Source organism: Mastomys coucha, unplaced genomic scaffold (genome assembly GCF_008632895.1).
Source record: "Mastomys coucha isolate ucsf_1 unplaced genomic scaffold, UCSF_Mcou_1 pScaffold9, whole genome shotgun sequence".
Classification (NCBI taxonomy): domain Eukaryota; kingdom Metazoa; phylum Chordata; class Mammalia; order Rodentia; family Muridae; genus Mastomys; species Mastomys coucha.
The window spans coordinates 37,096,425-37,098,709 of record NW_022196915.1 but is presented as its reverse complement, the minus strand read 5'-3'; the positions used below and the strand labels follow the sequence as shown (position 1 = coordinate 37,098,709).

Here is a 2,285-nt window from a genome sequence, read left to right as displayed (position 1 = left end):
TGTTCCTCTTTCTCCACAACCTCTCCAGCATCTGCTGTAACCTGAGTTTTTTTTATTGGGTTAGCATATTCTTAAATGAAGCAATTTTTTATTGGCATTATAATAAGTTACAATTTACTGATCTGCAATGTATCAGTATAACCAGTACAGAAAACAGTATGGAAATTCTTCAAAAAAATAAAACTAGAACTTCTATATGATCCAGCTATAACACACACACACACACACACACACACACACACACACACACCCAACATCCAAAGGAATTAAAGCCAGTGTACAAAAGTGAAACTGATGGCACCATTTATGATAGCTAAGGTATGGAATCAGCTTATGTGCCGGTCAGTACCAATGGATAAACAGAAAAAAAAATATTAAATTAATTTTTCCATTAAGAAGAATGAAATTTTATTACGGGCAGCAAATCGACAAAACTGAGGGATATCCTATATAAGCCAAACACAAAAAACAATGCTTATTCATATATGTAGAAACTAAAATAAACTAAGTTAAAGTACTAATCTGAAAGAAGAAGGATTATTAAAGACTTGGAAATAAATGAGGATAAGGCAAATCAAAAAGGAGTACAGTCATGATGAATTCAGAGATGGCTGAGGCAAGATCACAGTAGATCCTATTAATCTGTATCATAAAAATGATTTTCAAACATGTTGGTATAAAAAAGTAACCCATGATTTCTTCAAAATTGTCTCAGTTTTGGATAGTTGTTAATTTTAGCACTTTCTTTAAGGCATTTTTCATGTCTTTATTTCGGAGACTGTAGATGAGAGGATTTAAGAGGGGAGTCAAAGCTGAGTAAATTAGAGTAACGATCTTCTGCATTCCTGCGGGGTTACCTGATGTGGGGCTCACATACATCACCATAAGAGTTCCATAGAACAGAGACACAACCACTAAGTGGGATCCACATGTGGAGAAAGCTTTAGTTCGACCAGCACCAGAAGGAACTCGAAGCACAGCTCTGAGCACTAGAGTGTAGGATCCCAAGATCGAGAAGAAGGGCCCAAAAATAATCATTGAGTTGAAGGTATAACAGAGAAGCTCAGTGGAAGGAGCGGGTACACAGGATAGTGCAAACAATGGTCCTGGGTCACACACAAAGTGGTCAATGATGTTAGGTCCACAGAAAGGAAGTTGGGAGATGAGGACAATTGGAACTGGATAGCAGAGGAATCCACTCACCCAGCAGATACAAATCAGGATAACACAGAACTTCCTAGTCATGATAGAGGGGTAGTGTAATGGTCGACAGATAGCCAGATATCGATCATAAGCCATAGCTGACAAGAAGAAACACTCTGTTGTACCAAGTGAAAAAAAGAAATAGAATTGGAGGAAGCAGGCAGAGAAGGAGATGGTCTTACTCTCAGAGAGGATATTGACCAGCATGTTTGGGATGGTGGAAGAGACATACCATATCTCTAAAAAGGCAAAGTTTCCCAGGAAGATGTACATCGGTGTGTGGAGCCTCTGATCCCATCTCACAGCACAAACAATAGCTCCATTCCCCAGCAAGGTCAGGAGGTAAAGAATCAGAATCGAAGAGAAGAAGAAACTCTGCATCTCCCCCTGGTTACTGAAACCCAAGAGGATAAACTCAGTCACAAAATGTATTGTATTGTTCTTGGATCCCAAAGCTGTTAGAAAAACAGAAACAACTGAGAAATGAATGATAATGGGTTTTTTTCATGCTTTTTGGACACATTGCCAGAAAATGTACCAGTATTTTTTCATTGGTTCTGCCTGCTAATCCTTTGAGCAGCAGGAGGACACTTTTTTTTCTTGTATACAAAGAAGAAAAAAAATGACATTCAGAGATTGAAAGAGTTCACTTAACGGTATCTGCAAAACCAGTTATTTTTACATACCAGCTTATTTGGACTTTGATCTTTTCTAATGGTAAAAATCATTGTCCTTTGTAGGAACTTTGGACACATTTTTCATTTTGAAGCACAATTAGGTATAAATCTGAAGGAAAATGGTGTTAAATTGCCTTCATTGTCTATTTATACACAGACATCTGATAAAAACAGATAATATTGAAATTATGGGGTAGACTTGAGCCCTGTTGCATTTCTATTTTTACGTGGGTGCTGCACAGTATGTATTCAGGCATCTTTACAATATGTTGGGAACAACCTACATAGTTTCTTTGTGATCACATCCTGGTAGCATCTGGATTATCTCAACAATCCGGTTGTTTCTCCCTTGAGTGCTGGCTTGCCTGCCTGCCTGCCTGCCTGCCTGCCTGCCTGCCTGCCTGC

The 2,285-nt window shown here is 38.5% G+C and overlaps 1 protein-coding gene across 1 annotated transcript; it reads right to left on the bottom strand.

Annotated features, from left to right (window-relative positions):
- Positions 1-616: 616 nt before the first annotated feature.
- On the bottom strand, positions 617-1,776 carry LOC116084494 (olfactory receptor 11H6). The gene has a single exon (XM_031361515.1). The coding sequence runs from the start codon at positions 1,582-1,584 to the stop codon at positions 712-714; it is 873 nt and encodes a 290-aa protein (XP_031217375.1). The 5' UTR covers positions 1,585-1,776; the 3' UTR covers positions 617-711.
- Between the last annotated feature and the right edge of the window lie 509 nt (positions 1,777-2,285).

Excerpts from the sequence above, each read along its gene's own strand:
- LOC116084494 (XM_031361515.1), bottom strand. The coding sequence starts at position 1,584 with ATGCAGAGTTTCTTCTTCTCTTCGATTCTGATTCTTTACCTCCTGACC.